The sequence below is a fragment of the Manis javanica genome, chromosome X (genome assembly GCF_040802235.1).
Source record: "Manis javanica isolate MJ-LG chromosome X, MJ_LKY, whole genome shotgun sequence".
NCBI classification, from domain to species: Eukaryota; Metazoa; Chordata; class Mammalia; order Pholidota; family Manidae; genus Manis; species Manis javanica.
The window spans coordinates 75,182,213-75,203,076 of record NC_133174.1 but is presented as its reverse complement, the minus strand read 5'-3'; the positions used below and the strand labels follow the sequence as shown (position 1 = coordinate 75,203,076).

Below are 20,864 nucleotides of genomic sequence, written 5' to 3'. Positions count from 1 at the left end.
GTACTATGCTACTGGTAGTACTAGTACAGGTGACAAACACAAAAAATTATCTTGGAAACTATCACTGACTTATTTACACATCCACTATGGTTTTAATTACTTATTCATTCCATATATTATACATATTATTATACCATTCAATATATTAATTTGTGCCCTTTAAACATTCAGCTTGGGGTGTGTCTATGCTAGTCTAAAATGCAAATGACTTAAGGAGCAGGAATGAAAATTCCTTTTAAATGGGTCTTTGGTGTTGATTCACAGAAAGTGTCATGATTGTGACACAAAGGATTATAATTAAGAGTAAAATTAATTATTATTACTGATATTAAAATATGACATTGAGTTATTACCTCCTTTATGTATTAATAGTTCATTTTTAATTCAATTACTGAAATACCAAGTTTACTACCATAATATATTGTGATAAGTTTAGGGAATTTCATCCCAATCATACAAAGCCAACCATTGGAATAAACAAAAGCATCTTTCAGTTGCTTTTCTACGGTGCAAGTTGTGAAGAAGATATAATCTAATTGTTATTATGAAAATATAGTTAACATCTGAAGCATCTCCACTGGCCAATTATAATGATATGATAGGAAGTCAGATCAAGTCAGTATTTAAACAGGGTATATTTTACATTTATGGCTGCTTTTGAAAGTTTTTCTGCGTATAATGGATCAGTGGCAACATTTCTTTTCTCTAATTTTAAGTCTTTTCTGGTGAATAGTACACTGTATTTGTCTGAACACTTCGTATTTTCACAATAAATCTTGTCACTATACAGGCACTCATTTACCATTTCTCTTTAATCCCTGCATCTTTCACTGATAATGTGGATTTGGCTAAAGGCTGATTGACAGATCAGCAATTGCTATATTGACTACAGTTACTGCTGAGAGATCAAATAACACTACCTCGCAGAGTATCTTTTCTAAACTCTAAACTAATTATCTCTGGGTGATACCATTAAAACTGGAGTATCTACAAACAAACCACCTCTGCTTTCACTCTGTCAACCATTCAATTTTCTCTGTTTTCATCTTTTCACTTCCTCATTCTAATGTTCCCAAATCTATCTTCCTACTCAATCCTTCTCATTTTAAGTTTCTATTTTGAAGTCTTTTAGTGGAATTTACCAAACAGCAAATTGAGATTAGAAATGAAGGTTAGGCTGCACTATTAAGATTATACAGATATTAGTGGTGACGTGACTAGGAAATTGTACAAAGCTGTAATATTCAAATGTATATAGGAGATTTACACTTTGAAAGGATGTAGAGGTGTGTTTCATGCCAAGTTAATTTTTCTCAGACATTAGATTAAATATGGATGATAAATTTTCCTCACATCTTTTATTTGTATCAATGAACATATATGACTGATAATTCTGTATGTTGAATTCTGAAGATGCTTTTTAGACCATTTTTCCACCTCCACTATTGCTCCTACTAATCAAAATGTAAATCATCTAGCTGGGTTGCTATGGCAGCTCTATATTTGATGCGGAAAGTTAAACTGGATTGTTTTACTTATTTCTCTCCTTAACACCCACTTGAAAATTTTTCTGTGTAAATTGACCTTCTGCCCTAAAACATGGCAAAAACTGTTTCTCAGTTCATTTCTAAGCCCCTCCTCCACCCTCACTTATGATCTATTCAAGAAGGAACAAAGCCAACCAAACTTTGTAGTATTGTTGGTAACATGATAGTTCCTGTAGTTGTGACTATATCTGATTTAGTGATTTCCTCTATTTTTAAAATGATTTAAAAATGAATAATTTGTCCCTTGCCATACCATTTCTCAGAGTTCATTGTTTTTAATAAATGAAAAGCTACTGATTACATTGCATGTACAAAAGCCCCAAGTTTACCATCTGACCATTTACAAATTTTGACTCTGAGATCATGCTTAAGTTTTCTGATGATTATTTTAAATGGTAGGAATCACAGTTAGCCCCAGCCACTTGCGTGATATCTATATTTAGCAACGAATTACAAGTTACTTGCATGAGTCAGAGAGGAAATTAAAGACTGATGAAGCGCTGCGTTTCCTAGACATCAAAAGGTGAAAGTTCAAACAGTATCTTCAAAAGAAAGGTAACTGAAACAACACACTAAACAGGCATATCCGCAGAAATTCTTTTTTTAAAGTTTTATGAAGGAGTGAAAATTGGTATATTCTGAAATGTAATACTAATTTACATAAATAAATGCTACCTGGGTAATGTTTTTGATATACTTAGGTCTTTTTCCTTTTTCCTTTTTTATTCATAAGTGCTCGTGCCGGTTCTTCAGCAGATACTAAAACCCTCAAAGAGGGGAATCAGTTTTGTTGTTGCTCTCTCTTCTAAAATAGCGGCAATACAGCAAAAAGCAACATAGGATTTGAGAATTCCATTTCTAGTATTTCTAGGCATTTGTCCTTGGATTGGCTATCTAAACTGAAGAACCTTAGTTTCTTCATCTACAAAATTACATAATAAATGTATCTTGTAGGCTTCTTGTGAGGATTAGAAATGATGTTTGCAAAACGCCAATGAAGGATCAGATACTTGAAAATTGTAGCTTTATTACTATTTTAGTTGTCTGCAACTTCCCACAGGGCCTTTTATGTCTCCATGCTGTAAGTACACAAAATGTCTCAAAATCATGGCCTTAATTCATACATATAAAACTATGGTATACTTACCTGGCAGGGGAGATACCATGATCACGAAGGTGGTTTTCCCAGGGAGAGGCTTATCCATTGCACTCCAGATGTGCTGATCCCTATTATTTTAAATTAAATTTTAAAAAACTATGGTAATAGAGTCAAGGGACTGTAGGGTCACATTTGACTCTTTCAGAAACTGATGAATTGTAAATACTTGTTACCGTTTTCTGTAACAAGAAAAAAGAAAACAAACACATAACCAAACACAACAATTTTCACTTCTCACGTTGCAAGTTAGGTTCTTTTTTTAATCAGAAACTAAGAATGACTGTATTTGCATTTTGTATTTAGTACCTCTTTAATTTAAATATCAAACAAGATACCTTTCAACATTCATTCTATTCAATAAAATACAATAAAATAACAAGTTGTCAGACCTGAAATTATTTATAAGATTTCATTGTATTTGTTGTTTTCTGAAGAATACTAGTTTTGTGAGGTTACTCTACTACTTTGGAAAAAATTACATTTGCAAGCTCTTGTTTTATAGATTTGTGATTAATTGACATTACTTCCTGTATCACCTTTAATTTCAATATTAAAATTACAACTACACATATCAAAAAAAGAATCAATTTCTATAGCACAGAACTTTGATGTTTGCATCAGTTTTTACAAGGTGTGCAATAAAATTTCTACATATGATTTGGCAAGTTTTAAGTAGTTTGATTTTAATTCCTACACAGTCAACTCTTAATTACAAAATTCTTGCCCCACTGTTTTGGCAAACATGGGTCTACCGACTTACATGTATAAAGGGCAGAACTACAGAGAAATAGGCTCTAAGAACAGTTCAAAGTAAAGATGATGGCTTCAGAAAGGTTTCCTTATTCCCTTTGATAAAATTCTTAAAAATCATTACTTTATTCCAGGTTTTAACTGCTGATCTTATTACCCTTACTTCAAGATTCTTTGTAACTGGCCTTTGAGTACCTAACAGGAAACTGACATCAATGAGTTGGAGGCCAATCTTCTATTTATGATAAAGAGCAAATTTGGAGGACCTTGTCCCTTCCATTTATGATAAATCTTAAATACGTTTTCTTTGAAAAGATCTTATACTGCAGAGCAAATGCTCATATTTAAAAATTGTTGCAACAAAAGCACCTGTTCAGAGTTTAGCCAACAGTAATAAGGGTTATATCCCATAAAATAAGAAAGTCACAAAATTACATAAAGAAGCCTAAAATTAGCTTCAGATGCCAATATTTAAATACAGCTTTAATATCACCCTCATAATTCTGAGGGTGTTGAGAAAATATCCTCTCTTTAAAATGATACTTTCAATTAATTAGCTTGTTCCTGCTACCTCTCATAGCATCCACGCCTCCTACAGAATAAAGTGCCCCCACAGTAGTTTTTCTAGGCTTGATCCAAGGGCGTTGCAGCATGTCTTATCTCAGATAAGAGATGATATGTCATAGCTTCTATCAGGAGTTTTTGGCACTTAAGTTCAGCAGTAAACACGGGGCTTTCTTCAAGATTCACCAGTAACTGAAAAGTAATAATTCATGGTATATGAAATGAGGAGCCCACCATTAGAAAGAACATATTCGCATAGAGAACTCTGGAGAAAACTTGAGATAATTCAAATGTAGAAATGCTATCGTTTAATATTTTAAGTTGCTTAGTGAAATACTTTGTGTTCACTGATGATTTGAAGTGACTAAAAGCCTCAATATAGTAGCTAAAGATCTCTGCAGATTTGACATATTATTTTATCTTTGGAATACATACACATTCACTCTCAAGGGGTGAAAGTGAAAAAGCACTCATGAAATGTGTTTCTTAAAGCAGTCAAAGCGAAGGACTGTGTGTATGTACACAAAGCAAGCATCTCCCAGTCTACTGCATGTAGCTGCACAAACAGCCACCTTTATGCTGGATTTAGATGAGGGAGTACAAACATGCCCAGTGAAAATGAAACAGCATTGCCCACATGGTGTCACATCTTTATCATCAAATCACTTTTGTAAGGTATTCTGAAAGCAGGTGCTTTTTATCTGTATGCATGTACATGTGCACATCAGTGAAGTACATGTGTTAGCAAGAAGGCAACACATCAGCAAGAGTAGATGGCCAGTCAATTCTGGCCAAACCATCACTGCCTGACAGACAGTAAGACTCTAACTGAGTGGGATGAACATTAGGTATAGTGTGTTTCCTAAGATGAGCTGAGAAATTAAGTTTGTTTCAGAATTTATCAAGCATCATTTAGATTGGGTCCTTGGAGTTTAGGGTCCACAGTATCACAGAACATTCAGAAGAGTATCAGATTGTTGTAATAAAGGTGCTAATTTCACTCCCTAAAACTTTCCTGAAGTTTCCTGTTCTCCACTGGTTAATCTCACCTCTGTTCTCACCTTACCTATAATTTATGATGGATCACTATTTTTACTTGGCTGGTGAAACCCTAGACATTTCCTAATGGATACACTGCTGCAAATAGGTTTGAAAATTGCGCTATGTAGTTTATTTTCTTCCAAAAATATTTTTCAAAGGTTTATTACCATTCTCTTCATATATTTCATTTCTAGAATTTTTGTTTAAGGTCATTTTCAAAATTGTTTTGGAAATTCTGTATTCTGCATGCCATTACCCACCATTTCCATCAGCACCAAAAGTCCACAGGAGTCCACATTGTAGGCTCTAAGGCCTCCTCACAGGTGGGAGGCCAAGGTACCACTGGTTGTATGCACTGGAAATGTATCCATCTTCTAATAAAGTAAGAGAAGTCCAAACTAAGCACTTTGCTGAAAGAATGTCATATTGACTTAAAGCAGTGTAGAGTTAAATGTGTCTGATCCTTTATACCAGTGCATCTCAAGTGTTTACGTACCTAAGAATGATCTGGAGAACTTGTTAAAACACAAATTCATTCTCTTTGTTCCTAGAAATTGTTTCAGTATATATATGTGGTGGAGGTCAGAAACTGAGTTTCTGACAGGATTCCAGAAAACGGCATGCAGCTGGTCCAGGGACATTTTGAATAGCATTGCCTTAGAAAATTTATTAACTAGTATAGACCCTCTCATGAGATAAACACACAAAAGAACATTAACATAAAATTTCCATAGATGCTGAAACTTGGGTCTAAGATTACATGTATATTTTAGTGTTTCTCTTTTTGGTGTGACTATTGCCTTGCCCTTGGAATAATTGTTATACCCTGGAGAGAAGTCAGTGTTTTTCATTCCATATGGATAGATTCTCAAGCTTACTAGAGTTCTAGGGAATTTAACTTACAGCTAAAAGGAAAAAAATGTAGAGAACTCATCAGCAAATTAGAATTCTGTTTTTAAATACTGACATTTAATTAGTAATTTTATTGAAAATCAATGAATTTTTTAGTGTCTATGAGACCAGTGATCCACTAGGTCCAGATAAGGTCCCTCCTCCCAATGTGGATGATATTTCAAGACGTTAACCACGGGCTCTATATGAAGTGTGCAATATATTCATATATTTGGTACATAAAAGATACCTACTATTGATCAATTAATTACAGAGAAAAAGTGTGGCTTTCACTAATGGTAGAATTATGTAGTGGTACTGTATTCCACCCTCCCTAAACATCACATACTAAAATTCATTATGAGATGGGTCAATCCTGAATCTTATTCAAGGGTGTTTGTTTCTAGATTCATTTTTAGGATAATCCTTCAGCATGCACAATGAAGATGCTGTTATAACGACGGTCTAGTGCATCCGACTAATATAGTATGCTTTCAATCACAGCAGCTAATTACTCATGCCAGTAGTGATTATCCAGAATCTAACTCTTTCCTAGAATCTCCTCTGACATGCTACTGTACCAATTATCATCGCCTTGCCTAGAAGGTGGGCAGAAAAAGACAAAGAGTTAACCTAGTCATTTTCCCTGGTTGTTTACAAGTGCCATTTGGTGAGAGAGGAAACGGAAGCTAATGCGTATGTTGACGTTCAGGAATTACTGGCAGGGTTTCAAAAAAATCCTTGTTTTCTCTGTCTTCATCATAAATATTGCTAATTGAAGGCTGCATATGTCCTTCAAAAATCCTGAACACTCTAATTATCAGAAATCTTCTGAAAAAATAAAACTAGGCAACTAAGGAATGGATTAATGCCTAGTGGTAGTTCAGAATGAGAGTTTGCTCTACCTGGGTAGATGTCCCTACCTGTGATGGCAGTAAGGGCAGTCTGATGTAAGACAGCAGCATTGCCAAGTCTTGCTGCCTCACCTGCACATCATAACACACCCACTGCATGACAGCATTGAAAATGGTTTCTTCATCAAGCACATTAATGTCATCACTGCACAGAAGTTTGTAAATCTCATTAGCTGGAAGCAGGAGGAATTCTTGGTTCTTTATTACCTCAATGAAGCGTTCCTAGAAAAGAAAGGTCTTCTACTGAAATCTTGTACTTTGGAAACTTCTTAACACAATGAAAATATCAAACATTTTACTTTGCTAAATTTCAGAAAAAGCCTGGGAGACGGACATATGCATTTATACTGCCTGTGACAGGAGGCATGGGTGGGAGGGTGCTTGTGAGGCTGAGGAGCCAAATGCTTCCACTAGGAATACTTACAGAATACAAGGAAAGACCTTAGCTGTTTCATGGAACATGCAGAGAGTAGCCGAGTTGATTTATTTTCTTTCCCAGCTGGTGGGTGACAACAGCTCAGGGCTCCAGAACTAAGGTTGAGTTGGTCTCTAGACGAAAACCTTAAGAGAAAGTCTGAAAAATTTCAAGGTGGGTACTATCTTAAAGGGCTGGGAGGGGTAGCTCTCGCTGTGCATTTGAGAGGAGAACATGCTGAATTCCTCTGTGATGAGAGGAAGAAGTTGATGAAAAACTCTTTTCTTTTATGGCAAAACATCACATTCTATTAACCAAGGCAAAGGTTTCTTTTATAATGGACAACAATCTCCAGATTCAGGATAATCTAAAAGGGACTCCTGTGAAATTACTTTTGGGGGACAGTGAGACTCTCTCTATTTATATATATTATATCTCCATTTTTCCATCCACAAGGGTATTATCTTGTACTTTTTTATTCATTTTGTTATCATTAATCTACAATTATATGAAGAACATTGTTTACAAGATCCCCCCTTCACCAAGTCCCCCCCAAACCCCAGTACAGTCACTGTCCATCAACATAGTAAGATGCTGTAGAATCACTACTTGTCTTCTCTGTGTTACACAGCCCTCACCTTCCCCCACCCCCCACATTATACATGCTAATCATAATACCCCCTTTCTTCTTCCCCACCCTTATCCCTGCCTACCCTCCCATTCTCCCCAGTCTCTTTCCCTTTGGTAACTATTAGTCCATTCTTGTTCTGTGATTCTGCTGCTGTTTTGTTCCTTCAGGTTTTCTTCTGTTCTTATACCCCACAGATGAGTGAAATAATTTGGTACTTGTCTTTTTCCACGTGCCTTATTTCACTGGGCATAATACCCTCTAGCTCCATCCATGTTGTTGCAAATGGTAGGATTTGTTTCTTTCTTATGGCTGAATAGTATTCCATTGTATATATGTACCACATCTTTTTTATCCATTCATCTACTGATGGACACTTAGGTTGCTTCCATTTCTTGGCTATTGAATATAGTGCTGTGATAAACAAAGGGGTGCATCTGTCTTTTTCAAACTGGGCTGCTGCATTCTTAGGGTAAATTCCTAGAAGTAGAATTCCTGGCTCAAATGGTATTTCTATTTTGAATTTTTTGAGGAAACTCCATACTGCTTTCCACAATGGTTGAACTAATTTACATTCCCACAATCAGTGTAGGAGGGTTCTCCTTTCTCCACAAACTTGCAAACATTTGCTCTTGTTTGTCTTTTGGACGGTGGTGATCCTTACTGGAGTGAGGTGATACCTCATTGTGGTTTTAATTTGCATTTCTCTGATGACTAGTGATGTGGAGCATCTTTTCATGTGTCTGTTGGCCATCTGAATTTCTTCTTTGGGGAACTGTATGTCCAGCTCCTCTGCCCATTTTTTAGTTGGATTATTTGTTTTTTGTTTGTTGAGATGTGTGAGACCTTTATATATTTTGGATGTCAACCCTTTATCGGATCTGTCATTTAGAAATATATTCTCCCATACTCTAGAGTACCTTTTTGTTGTATTGGTGGTGTCCTTTGCTGTATAGAAGCTTCTCAGCTTGATATAGTTCCACTTCTTCATTTTTGCTTTTGTTTCCCTTGCCGAGGGAGACACGTTTATGAAGAAGTCACTCATATTTATGTCCAAAAGATTTTGCCTATGTTTTTTTTTCTAAGAGTTTTATGGTTTCATGGCTTACATTCAGGTCTTTGATCCATTTCAAATGTACTTTTATGTATGGGGTTAGACAGTGATCCAGTTTCATTCTCTTACATGTAGCTGTCCAGTTTTGCCAGCACCATCTGTTGAAGAGACTGTCATTTCCCCATTTTATTTCCATGGCTCCTTCATTGTATATTAATTGGCCATATATGTTTGAGTTAATGTCTGGAGTCTCTATTCTGTTCCACTGGTCTGTGGCTCTGTTCTTGTACCAGTACCAAACTGTCTTGATTACTGTAGCTTTGTAGTAGAGCTTGGAGTTGGGGAGGGAGATCCCCCCTCCCCACTTTATACTTCCTTCTCAGGATTGCTTTGGCTATTTAGGGTCTTTAGTGGTTCCATATGAATTTTTGAACTATTTGTTCCAGGTCATTGAAGAATGCTGTTGGTAATTTGATACGGATTACATCAAATCTATATATTGCTTTGGGCAGGATGGCCATTTTGACAATAGTTATTCTTCATAGCCAAGAGCATGGGATGAGTTTCCATTTGTTAGTGTCCTCTTTAATTTCTCTTAAGAGTGTCTTGTCGTTTCAGGGTATAAGTATTTCACTTCCTTGGTTAGGTTTATTCCTAGGTATTTTATTCTTTTTGATGCAATTGTGAATGGAATTGTTTTCCTGATTTCTCTTTCTATTAGTTCATTGTTAGTGTATAGGAAAGTCACAGATTTCTGTGTGTTAATTTTGTATCTTGCAACTTTGCTTTATTCTGATATCAGTTCTAGTAGTTTTGGAGTGGAGTTGTTAGGGTTTTTTATGTATAATATCATGTCATCTGCAAATAATGAGAGTTTAACTTCGTCTTTACCAATTTGGATTCCTTGTATTTCTTTGTTTTGTCTAATTGCCATAGCTAGGACCTCCAGTACTATGTTAAATAACAGTGGGGAGGTCGGGCATCCCTGTCTTGTTCCCGATCTCAGAGGAAAAGCTTTCAGCTTCTCACTGTTCAGTATGATGTTGGCTGTGGGTTTTTCATACATGGCCTTTATTATGTTGAGGTACTTGACTTCTATGCCCATTTTGTTCAGTGTTTTTATCATGAACAGATGTTGAATTTTGTCAAATGCTTTTTCAGTGTCTGTGGAGATGATCATGTGGTTTTTGTCTTTCTTTTTGTTGATGTGGTGGATTGTGGGGGCCCGGCCGTAGGGGCCGAGGCTCAGCCCCACTCTAGCTGGACAACGCCCTAAAGATGGCGCCTGCTTCCTAGACACCACCCTTCCTGACCCTACAGCTCAGCGCATAAGGAAGTCTCCATGATTGGCTTGTCCCCATTTCCATGCTTGTGCTCATAGCATGCTTTTCACATGTTTCCAATAAGACTGAACCTGGCGCGTGATCAGTCAGCTGATTGGTTGGGATATGCTATATAAGCTGCTGCCCTGGAGGAAGTGGGTGTGGTTGTGGTTGTTCTTTTTTGCTTCTGCCTTTCGCTAGATGGATGCTTGGACGCCCATAATAAAGATTACTAATGAACCAGGCCTTCGGTGATCGTTCTCCTGCCATCGCCCTAGATGGCGGGACGCGATAGTGGATGATGTTGATGGATTTTTGAATGTTGTAGCATCGTTGCATCCCCAGGATGAGTCCACTTGGTCACGGTGTATGAACCTTTTGATATATTTTTGAATTCAGTTTCTAATATTTTGTTGAGTATTTTTGCATCTGCATTCATCAGGGATATTGGTCTGTAATTTTCTTTTTTGGTGGGATCTTTGCCTGGTTTTGGTATTAGGGTGATGTTGGCTTCATAGAATGAGTTTTGGAGTATTCCCTCCTCTGGCATTTTTTGGAAAACTTTACGGAGAATAGGTATTATGTATTCTATGTATGTGTGATAAAATTCCAAGGTAAATCCATCTGGCCCATGGGTTTTGTTCTTGGGTAGTTTTTTGATTAACAATTCAAATTCTTTGCTAGTTATTTGAGTGTTTAAATTTTGTGTTTCTTCCTTGGTCAGTCTTGGAAGGTTACATTTTTCTAGGAAGTTGTACATTTCTTCTAGGTTTTCCAGCTACTTAGCATATAGGTTTTCATAGTAATGTCTAATAATTCCTTGTACTTCTGTGGGGTCGTCTGTCATGATGTTTCCTTTCTCTTTTCTTATTATGTTGATGTGTGTTGATTCTCTTTTTCTCTTAATAAGTCTGGCTAGAGGCTTATCTATTTTGTTTATTTTCTCAAAGAACCAGCTCTTGGTTTCATTGATTTTTTCTATTGTTTTATTCTTCTAAATTTGATTTATTTCTTCTCTAATCTTTATTATGTCCCTCCTTCTGCTGACTTTAGGCCTCATTTGTTCTTCTTTTTCCAATTTCGATAATTGGGACGTTAGAATATTCATCTGTGTTTGTTCTTCGTTCTTTAAATATGCCTGGATTGCTATATACTTTCTTCTTAAGACTGCTTTCACTGCCTCCCACAGAAGTTGGGGCTTTGTGTTCTTGTTGTCATTTGTCTCCATATATTGCTTGATCTCCATTTTAATGTGGTTGTTGATCCATTGACTATTTAGGAGCATGTTGTTAAGCCTCCATGTGTTTTTGATCCTTTTTGTTTTCTTTGTAAAATTCATTTCTAGTTTTATATCTTTATTGTCTGAAAAGTTGGCTGGTAGGATTTCAATCTTTTTTAATTTACTTAGGCTCTTTTTGTGTCCTCGTATGTGGTCTATTCTGGAGAATGTTCCATGTGCACTTGAGAAGAATGTGTATCCTGTTGCTTTTTAATGTAGAGATCTATAGGTATCTATTAGGTCTATCTGTTCTAGTGCATTGTTCAGTGCCTCTGTGTCCTTACTTACTTTCTGTCTAATGGATCTGTCTTTTGGAGTGAATGGTGTGTTGAAGTCTCCTAAAATGAATGCATTGCATTCTATTTCCTCCTTTAGTTCTGTTAGTACTTGTTTCACATATGCTGGTGCTCCTGTGTTGGGTACATATATATTTATAATGGTTATATCCTCTTGTTGGACTGAGCCCTTTTTCATTATGTAATCTCCTTCTTTATGTCTTGTAACTTTCTTTGTTTTGAAGTCTATTTTGTCTGATACTAGTACTGCAGCACCTCCTTTTTTTCTCCTTGTTATTTGTATGAAATATCTTTTTTCATCCTTTGACTTTCAGTCTGTGCATGTCTATGGGTTTGAGGTGAGTCTCTTGTAACCAGCATATAGATGGGTTCTGTTTTTTTATCCATTCAGCTACTCTATGTCTTTTAATTGGTGCATTCAGTCCATTTACATTTATGGTCACTTTTGAAAGATATGTAGTTATTGCCATTGCAGGCTTTAGATCTGTGGTTACCAAAGGTTCAAGGTTAGCCTCTTTAGTATCTTACTGCCTAACTTAACTTGCTTATTGAGCTGTTATATACACTGTCTGGAGATTCTTTTCTTCTCTCCCTTCTTATTCCTCCTCCTCCATTCTTTATATGTTGGTTGTTTTATTCCATGCTTTTTCATGTTTCCTTTAACTGCTTTTAGTGGGTAGTTGATTTTATTTTTTTTCCTTTAGTTAGTATTTGGTTGGTCTGCTTTCTTTGCTGTGATTTTATTTTCTCTGGTGACATCTGTTTATTTTAGGAGTGCTCCCATCTAGAAGAATCCCTCTAAAATACCCTGTAGTGGTGGTTTGTGGGAGGCAAATTACCTCAACTTTTGCTTGCCTGGGAATTGTTTAGTCCCTCCATCATATTTAAATGATAATCATGCTGGATACAGTATCCTTGATTCAAGGCCCTTCTGTTTCATTGCATTAAATATATCATGCTATTCTCTTCTGGCCTGTAAGGTTTCTGTTGAGAAGTCTGATGATACCCTGATGAGTTTTCCTTTATAGGTGACCTTTTTCTCTCTAGCTGCCTTTAAAACTCTTTCCTTGTCCTTGATCTTTGCCATTTTAATTATTATGTGTCTTGGTGTTATCCTCCTTGGGTCCTTTCTGCTGGGAGTTCTGTGTATTTCCGTGGTCTGTTTGATTATTTCCTCCCCCAGTTTGGGGAAGTTTTCAGCAATTATTTCTTCAAAGACACTTTCTATCCCTTTTTCTCTCTCTCTTCTTCTTCTGGTACCCCTATAATACAGATATTGTTCCTTTTGGATTGTTCACACAGTTCTCTTAATATTGTTTCATTCCTGGAGATCCTTTTATCTCTCTCTATGTCAGCTTCTATGCATTCCTGTTCTCTGGTTTCTATTACATCAATGGCCTCTTGCATCTTATCCATTCTGCTCATAAATCCTTCCAGAGTTTGTTTTACTTCTGTAATCTCCTCCCTGGCATCTGTAATCTCCCTCCGGACTTCATCCCATTGCTCTTGCATTTTTCTCTTCATCTCTGTCAGCATGTTTATGATTTTTATTTTTAATTCTTTTTCAGGAAAACTGGTTAGGTCTGTCTCCTTCTCTGGTGTTGTCTCTGTGATCTTTGTCTGCCTGTAATTTTGCCTTTTCATGGTGATAAAGATAGTTTGCAGAGCTGGCACTAGTGACAGCTGGAAGAACTTTCCTTCTTGGTGGTTAGTGGCCTTCCTCTCCTGGGAGAACAGCGACCTCTAGTGGCTTGTTCTGGGCAGCTGAGCACAGGCAGGGCTTCTGATTCCTGCCCGGCTGCTATGGAGTTTATCTCCACTGTTGCTGTGGGCATGGCTTGCCTCAGGCTCTCCTCCGATATGGTGGAGCTGCCTTATCTCCCTGAGGGGCCTCCATGCTCCCTGCTGCCCAGGGGGTTAGAGTGCCCAGAGATCCTCAGATTCCCTGCTGCTGGACTAAGTGTCCTGTGATGCATCCGTCTGGTTTTGGGGTCCCTGTCTCTTTAAGACTTCCAAAAAGCACTTGCAAAATAATTTATTTATTTATTTATTTATTATTTAATTTTAAAAAACCCACTTGCTTTTTTTTCTCCCTGGACACCAACCTCAGGGACCAGCTCACAGGTCTTGCTGTCCTGTTTCCCTAGTATCCAGGACCTCACGCATGTACTATGTCTGCGCTCTGGTGTGGATGGCTAGGGCTGGGTGTTTTGCAGTCCTGGGCTCCCTCTCCCTCCCTGCTCCGACTCCTCTCCTCCCACTGGGAGCTGGAGTGAGGGGCGCTCGGGTCCCGCCAGGCTGGGGCTTGTATCTTACCCCCTTCATGAGGTGCTTGGTTCTCGCAGGTGTGGATGTGGTCTGGATGTTGTCCTGTGTCCTCTGGTCTCTATTCTAGGAAGAGTTATGTTTGTTATATTTTCATAAATATATCTGGTTTTATGAAGAGATTTCCGCTGCTCTATTCACTCTGCCATCTTGGCTCCTTAAGGTGGTCACTTTTTAACCTGTAATACAGTGACTATTTTTCTGAAATGTGAAATAAAACAAATTTTATATGAGATCTGAACTAGGTCAAAAGATTTCATCAGAATTTCAAATGCTAGCATGTAAGAGGCATGGCTTTTATAGGCACTCACAGTATGTTATTACCTAGAATGTAGGTGGAATACTTCTTTTCCAATGTGCTTATGTAAATACTTGCTCAGTCTTGCAAATAAACAACAAAAAAGTGGTGCCAGCTTTTGGCTACCACTTTGTTCATCTCTAACTACATGTTTAAATGATAAGGCACTGTTAAGAAAGTGATTGAACACTGTGCCATACTGTGTCCTTCTTTGATAAATAAGTGGCACATCAATACTCACTTTTGCAAAGTATATTTTTAGGCTATATCACTGATCTAATTTACTGTGGTCACTATTCTCAGTGTCAGAAACATACACAAGTGATTTCTCACTTCTCAGAGATGACACTGTAGGGAAAACACCTTTCATGAGCTCACCTTTCAAAGTGCCACATGACAAACTAGATGTATCTTGAAGCTTTAAGATAATCTAAAATCACACGCATCATACTCTGCTTTCCACAAGATAAGTTCCCTGGTGATTTTAAGCCATAAGGAGAAGACTGACTTTGTGCAACTGCAGGAGGAGAGTTGCAAGACAGCCTTCCTTGGGCTTCTTATGCTGTTGCAGGGGTTGCCAAGAATGGCAGGTTCTAACTGTTCTTTACCCAGGTCATTTTTCAGGATTGAGTTTTCAGTGAACAACCTTGATGGATAAAGTAATATCTGCTTCCCAACCACCAGAAAATATGGTTGTATATTGTTTGACATAAAAGCAGTGGGTTTCCCAAGCACTACGTTTTCAACTGTGATGCAAAGTCCCTGTGTGCCTTTCTGGGTTATACTGAATTGCCTCTGGGAAACTTGGAGCAAGAGAAATCTGTGCAAAAATGCAGATAGATGCTCATGCTGATTGCTGTGCCATGAGTAATAAATTCTGTTCTCTCTGTCCCAGGAGTGGTATATATTCTGTCAGCCTTCACGAAACAGTTATAAGCTAGCTGAGCAATCTGTAAATAAATTAAAATAAAATCCTGGGCTTGACAGAGGGCATATCAGAGTCACTTCTTGGGGCTTTATTAAATTACATATTACTTTCCAGTATCCCACTTCTACCACTACCACCATAATCATCACAGGAATCACTGCCATAGAAGGTGCTTATTCACTATTACTGATTGGTATGGGTTAAATCTCTCAGATGTGCTGAGTTTCAAAAATGGTTGAGATCCACAGAGCTACCAAGCTGGCCATGGTACTTTTATCTTTTTTTTCATTGGTAAATGCCTCTTTTCTTTCCCCTCACTTTAATAATGGAACCCAGGTTTTTCATATATTAATGTATTAGACTTGAATGACCTTTGACATTTTAAATATGGAAGTAAAAATCCCCAAAAGTCACTATCAAAAGTAACAAATAGACTATGATAAGACATATAGTCTAACAAAAGAAGCTCAAAAGAGGGAAAAAATCTGATGCTGATTATAAAATGATTGATGGAAAAGGGAAGACTTTATTTACATCCTGTAAATGGGCAAATTTTTGATGAACACAAAAAGGAGTGAGTACATATTTTGTGTGAGGAGAGTAGCTAGAACAAAATTATGGTAGTGGAAACATGTGAAGCACACTCAGGATGACAAGTAGATTAATTTCATTAGAGAATTTCCTCATGGGAAAATTGAGAGAAAAGGTAGGAAATACTCGTTGGAGTAAAATCTAGAAAGGCAAGTAATATCTTGCATGCCTAGTTGTATTAATACATAAAGGCTGTCTGGAAAGTCCATGTTTAGTGCTGAGTGGTGAAGAATGCTGCAGTCAATTAGAAGTTTGTGGATTGTGGGAGTGGGCCACTAATGGCGTATATTTGCAAACTGTAAGATAGATTATGGAACAATGGCTACTCTTGCCCCTTATTTGATCACTGATAAGTGTCTTAATATTTTTCATAATAAACTCTCCAAGGTAGGTATTAGAATACCCACTCTGTAGTGGTGAAAACTGAGACTTAGTGAGACTAAGTTACTTACCACAAATCCCTTAGCTTTTAAGTAGAGGATATGGGATTTCAATATAGATTTGTCTGATTCTTGCATGCCTGAACATTAAGAGTCATAAAGAGACACTAAAGACTATTGAACAAGGAGCTCCTATGGTGTTTAGGTAATATAAGCTGGGCTAATTAGAGAGGCCAAGAGGCTGGATCAAGGGTTATAGTTAGAAGATTATTGCAGTATATCAAATGTGGTAATATGATAGTAATGTTTTATCTAATGTGGTGGAAGAATCTGAAACTTGAATGTACACTGTGTTTATATTGTAAAATGTGTGTACACAGGAGAACATGGAAGCATTTAAAATGTGGAGATTAGAGGATTTTTCAGGATATTGTCTTTCTTTACTTTAAAAACGTTATTTAAATTTGATCATCGGTGTTGTCCCCATACTACATTTCACAAAGCAGATGTTCATTTTCCACTTGTCAAAACCGGAAACTCACCATCACTTTATTTTCAGCAGATGCCTCTCTTTACTGATAAGGTCAAGCCACTCTGTAAAACTCCATTTTTCTCTAATTTAAGATTCCATTTTTTTACCTGTATTTTCCTGTAATGAAGCAAAAGTTACCATTTGTCCTTGCTAAAATTCCTACATGCACTTTTCATCCTATTCTCTACCTTGTATTTGCTCCCGGACTCTTTGCCAACAATGTATGTTTTTCCTTTATATCTTAAATCACTGTCTATGCACTTGATCTCAAACTGTGAATGAATATGCTCTGTTTTAAAACTGTCTCAAGATTGTCTTGCCGAGATGTTTTCAAATCTCTTAAATGGTGGGTTTATAGTACCATCGTCCAGGCCAACTCACACCTTAATTCCTTACAGTTTATTTTACCCCTATTCTACAAATAAAGTCACCAGTAATCATCTAATCATTAAATCTTGTGGCATTCCTCAATCCCTTTTTTTTTTCCTGGATACTTATACTTCATATGATCACACTGAAAATTGTTTCCTTATTTGGTATAAACTGTCATAGAATCTATGTCTTATCCTTGTATCCCCTAGAAGTAAACATTGTCTAAAATTTATTCTTAGTCTTCCTAAAATTTTCTCTTAGTTATCATACACACTCATACACTCTTATAGCATCAACTTTTGTATCTACCGATAACTTTTAGTTCCTAATCTCTACTATATACCCAAAATTATAAATAGATCCCCATTTATGAACTGTCTGCTTGGCATTGATATCTGAATGTCTTGCCAGTGCATGATAGGTAGCTACATTTTACCAAGTATGGCAGCTATACCTTTTGGGGCTATGCAAGATGATTTTAGGTGTTACACTGACAGTTTTCTAAGTTATTTATTTGAATATGTGTTAGAAACAATGGAAGTAGTCCAGCAAACTGATGATTTCACAGTTTTTGAGACTTCTGTGGTACTTAGCTTAAATTATTCCACTCGATTCAAAGCAAGATGATTTATAGTGAATTTAGCATGTTAAGTAAATAATAGTGTGTATTGTCTGCAGAGATGGGAAATATTCTGATGATAGTACACAGGATGATTAGAGATTTGGAGAAACAAAGGTACTACGTAGTGGAATATACAAGGGCTGTGAACCATGCATAGTGGAATATACAAAGGCTTTGAGCCATACAGATCTAGGTTCAACTCTAACATTAGACACAAAACAATTGTTAGATTTTGAACAAGCACTTAAACTCTCAAAATCTGTTTCCTCATCTACAAAATGGAGATCATAAGCTGTATCTAGAAGACAGCTGAGAATCAGAAATAGTATATGTTCTGCTGAAGTGCTAACACATTTTTCTCTTCATATTAGACACCAGACAAACTGTAGCTATTTTAAACAATTTTATATGCACATTTTGAAGAAACGGGACATTCTTTAGTTACATAGGAATATGGGTATTATGGTTTTAGGAAAAGAAACCTAAAGTTTCTGTTTGGGGTATTAATTGGCCATTTTAATAAGATTAGATGCAGAGAGTAATAACCACTTAAAAAGAAGTATCTCTACTTTCTAATTCAGCATGTTCTGTGCTCTTGTTTCAGTGAAAAACATAGCACTATTCTTTGCCACAAAGATTCAATGAAAAACATAGCACTATTCTTTGCCACAAAGATAAGTGGGCAACTTAAGATTAATAGATAGCAATGACCATCCAAATTTTCTTTCCCTACCTGAAGACACAGGAAAACTGTTTACTTGTTGAGAAGTAGCAGTGAAACTCCTTGTTTTTCACCATAACAGTTTGTATTTTCTAGAATTTACACTTTTATCCAGATCTATTATATTTCTTTTATTGCTCATATAAACCTAGCCACATTTTACTATACTTTATACTAATTACTCAAAAATCCTTGATTGACTTAAGTATGGATGGAAACCAGCTCTGAAGATTACACACTACGAATAAATGTTTGATACTTTTTTTTGAGCCGTATGGCTATAACATAATGTTTTATCATTTGTTTATAATATTTGTTACTCACTGCATACTAGGCAAATAATTTAGCACAAATGAGGAAGTGGGCCTGTCTTTGAGAATGTACAATTAGGCTGTTTGAGATGAGAAAAATCCACAATGGATCAGTTTTAGTACTTGAGAGATATGCTTTGGCTGCTAATTTTAAAGTATGGTGTGCAATATAACTTCATTAGTTTTCTTTAAATGATTTTACTAATCTCTACATGTACCATGACTACTCAGATCACAAAAAAATACACAAAAAAGGAGTTTGAGTATAATTCTACACTAAACAAAATCTTCCCTGTTTAGATTTTTATCATTATTATTATTTTAAAAATTAGATTTTACAGCCACACAATTTTCTCAGGTCATATCTAATGTAGACGTACTTAGAGAAGCTGTTTTGTGGCATATACCAATTACTAGTCATGCCATATTTCTAAAACTCAGTCCCTGGGGAGGAAGCAAAGGTCAGAATGGTATGTCAGAATGGGCCTTTGCTAAATCAACTCATGAAAATTTTGATTACTTACTGCTGTGCTATGGTCAGTGAATGTTTATACACTGGCAAAAAAAATCTATTAAATTATAGTTAAGACTATAAACTCTACCTGTCATAGGATCATCATGTATATTTGACAATTTTTATTGTTTTATTTGTACATATAAAACGCAAACTATCATATTTAACTGTTAACTCCTGGATCTGTAATGTACAAAATCAGTTTTAACTAAAGTATTCCTTTTATCTCACTGACAGCTGGCTAGACGCATTCTTTAGTTTCCCTAACACAGAGTTAAGTTGAATGTGCCATCAAAGTTAAAAAAAATTTAAGAATGTCAGATATTAAGCAAACATTTTAAAACAAAACTTTTCCCATCAGAAACACGTCATGATACTAACTAAAATTGTATTTACCACTCTGTGTTTTAAAGATGATGATAACATTTTATTATGTATCTGATTGAAATTACATTTGGTTGCTTTTAAAACTTGTTTTTTAATTCAAAGATCCTCCAAAATAAAGCCACTTCAATATTTATTTTGTTTGTAAGATGCCTCAGGAATTTTGGAAATTAGAATTATATATGTAATAATGAGGAAAGATCAATGAAATAGAAATATTTTCTCCTTACCTCAAAAATTGTCAGCCTACAAGATATATGACAATTGTGTTGTATTGTATAGTCAAATGTTTTGTAGTGAGATATGAAGTTTTACTTTGATTATTCCTAGCAATAAACATGTTTTTTCTTACTTTCCAGTGACAGACTATCTCATAGACCTCCCTAATTCCCTTCCAGTTTTCTGCACCCTAACTGTTGCTGACAAATGTTTGCATTTTACCTTTAAAAAAATAAAAAAAACACCTTGCTTTCAGCATGGAAACTCCTGAAACATGTTTTCCGTTGTATTGCCCACAGAACTAACATTAAACAATTCTGACGCCGGTCATCATTTCCTGAGCTCTATGCTTTCTACATCTTTTTCAAACAATTTGCAATATCATCAAAGATCCTCCCACTGCTTTTATTTTTTAAAAAGAGATATTAGTTCCTAGAGCTTTAAAATATTTATTTTCATTAGGAAACTTTATATTGCTTTATAAAATTACTTGAGAAATGTGAAATTATTTGAATATTTTGTTTCCTTATGGCAGCTTATAAGACTGTGATCTGGGAAATTTTATTTTTCTTACCAAAAATGATGTCCTTATTTTCATCTATAAAATTAATGGGCTTGAAAAACCGAACTGTAGGGTAACTTCTACCTAAACCCTAGATATTTTCTTTTGTTTTGTGAAAAAGAAGCTATAAATATATTAAAACCTCTTCAACCTTTACTTTATGCTTATCAGTTTTACATAGGTGCACATAATGTATGCTATTATTTTATTTGATCTTACAGGTAATAAATATTTATATTTCCACA

The 20,864-nt window shown here is 36.0% G+C and overlaps 1 protein-coding gene and 1 non-coding gene across 2 annotated transcripts in view; one reads left to right on the top strand and one right to left on the bottom strand.

The window, feature by feature from the left end:
* Positions 1–20,864, bottom strand: part of KLHL4 (kelch like family member 4) — a 73,537-nt gene that overhangs the window by 30,270 nt on the left and 22,403 nt on the right. Inside the window, 3 exon segments of the mRNA XM_073227510.1 lie at positions 4,028–4,110; positions 4,112–4,212; positions 6,876–7,088. Of these exon segments, the coding sequence (XP_073083611.1) occupies positions 4,028–4,110; positions 4,112–4,212; positions 6,876–7,088 (397 nt within the window).
* On the top strand, positions 2,687–2,847 carry LOC118969869 (U1 spliceosomal RNA). The gene has a single exon (XR_005057697.1). It is a non-coding gene; the product is annotated as a U1 spliceosomal RNA (small nuclear RNA).